A 394-nucleotide genomic window follows, 5' to 3' on the forward strand; every position below is an offset into this window, starting at 1 on the left:
CATCCTCACCATGGTGCTCAGCGTCCCCAAAACCCCCCGGTACTCCACAGAGCCGATGGGCCGGGGGATCCACACCTCGCCTTGTATCTGCAGGATGCCGACGGCGTCACCCTGCCCTCTGCTCCCCAGCAAATGCCACCAGCTCTGGGTGGAGCTGGCACGCGGCAGGGGGCCTCACCTTTGTGGGGTGCTCGCTCCACCTGTGGGAGTTCGGATCGTACCTGCAGCCGCACCTTGGCAGTGTCCAGGGGGAAGGTGCAGAGGTCGGCGATGCAGGCGGCTGTCCCAGCACTGACGAACTTCATGGTGGCTGTGGGAGGCACGTCGGGGGCCTTCAGACCCACCATTGTGGCAGAGGGGCTGGAAGGAAAGGGGGCAGGTTGTGAGGGAGGCT

At 65.5% G+C, this 394-nt stretch overlaps 1 protein-coding gene across 1 annotated transcript in view; it reads right to left on the minus strand.

Moving 5' to 3' along the window:
* LOC104501085 (mitochondrial uncoupling protein 2-like) overlaps positions 1-347 on the minus strand; it is a 2,063-nt gene extending 1,716 nt beyond the window's left edge. Inside the window, exons 1-2 of the mRNA XM_010144835.1 lie at positions 222-347; positions 3-87 (exon numbers count right to left, since the gene is read on the minus strand). Of these exons, the coding sequence (XP_010143137.1) occupies positions 3-87; positions 222-347 (211 nt within the window). The remainder of the gene's footprint in view (positions 1-2; positions 88-221) is intronic.
* Between the last annotated feature and the right edge of the window lie 47 nt (positions 348-394).

The sequence above is a fragment of the Buceros rhinoceros genome, unplaced genomic scaffold (genome assembly GCF_000710305.1).
Source record: "Buceros rhinoceros silvestris isolate BGI_N320 unplaced genomic scaffold, ASM71030v1 scaffold2041, whole genome shotgun sequence".
Taxonomy (NCBI): Eukaryota; Metazoa; Chordata; class Aves; order Bucerotiformes; family Bucerotidae; genus Buceros; species Buceros rhinoceros.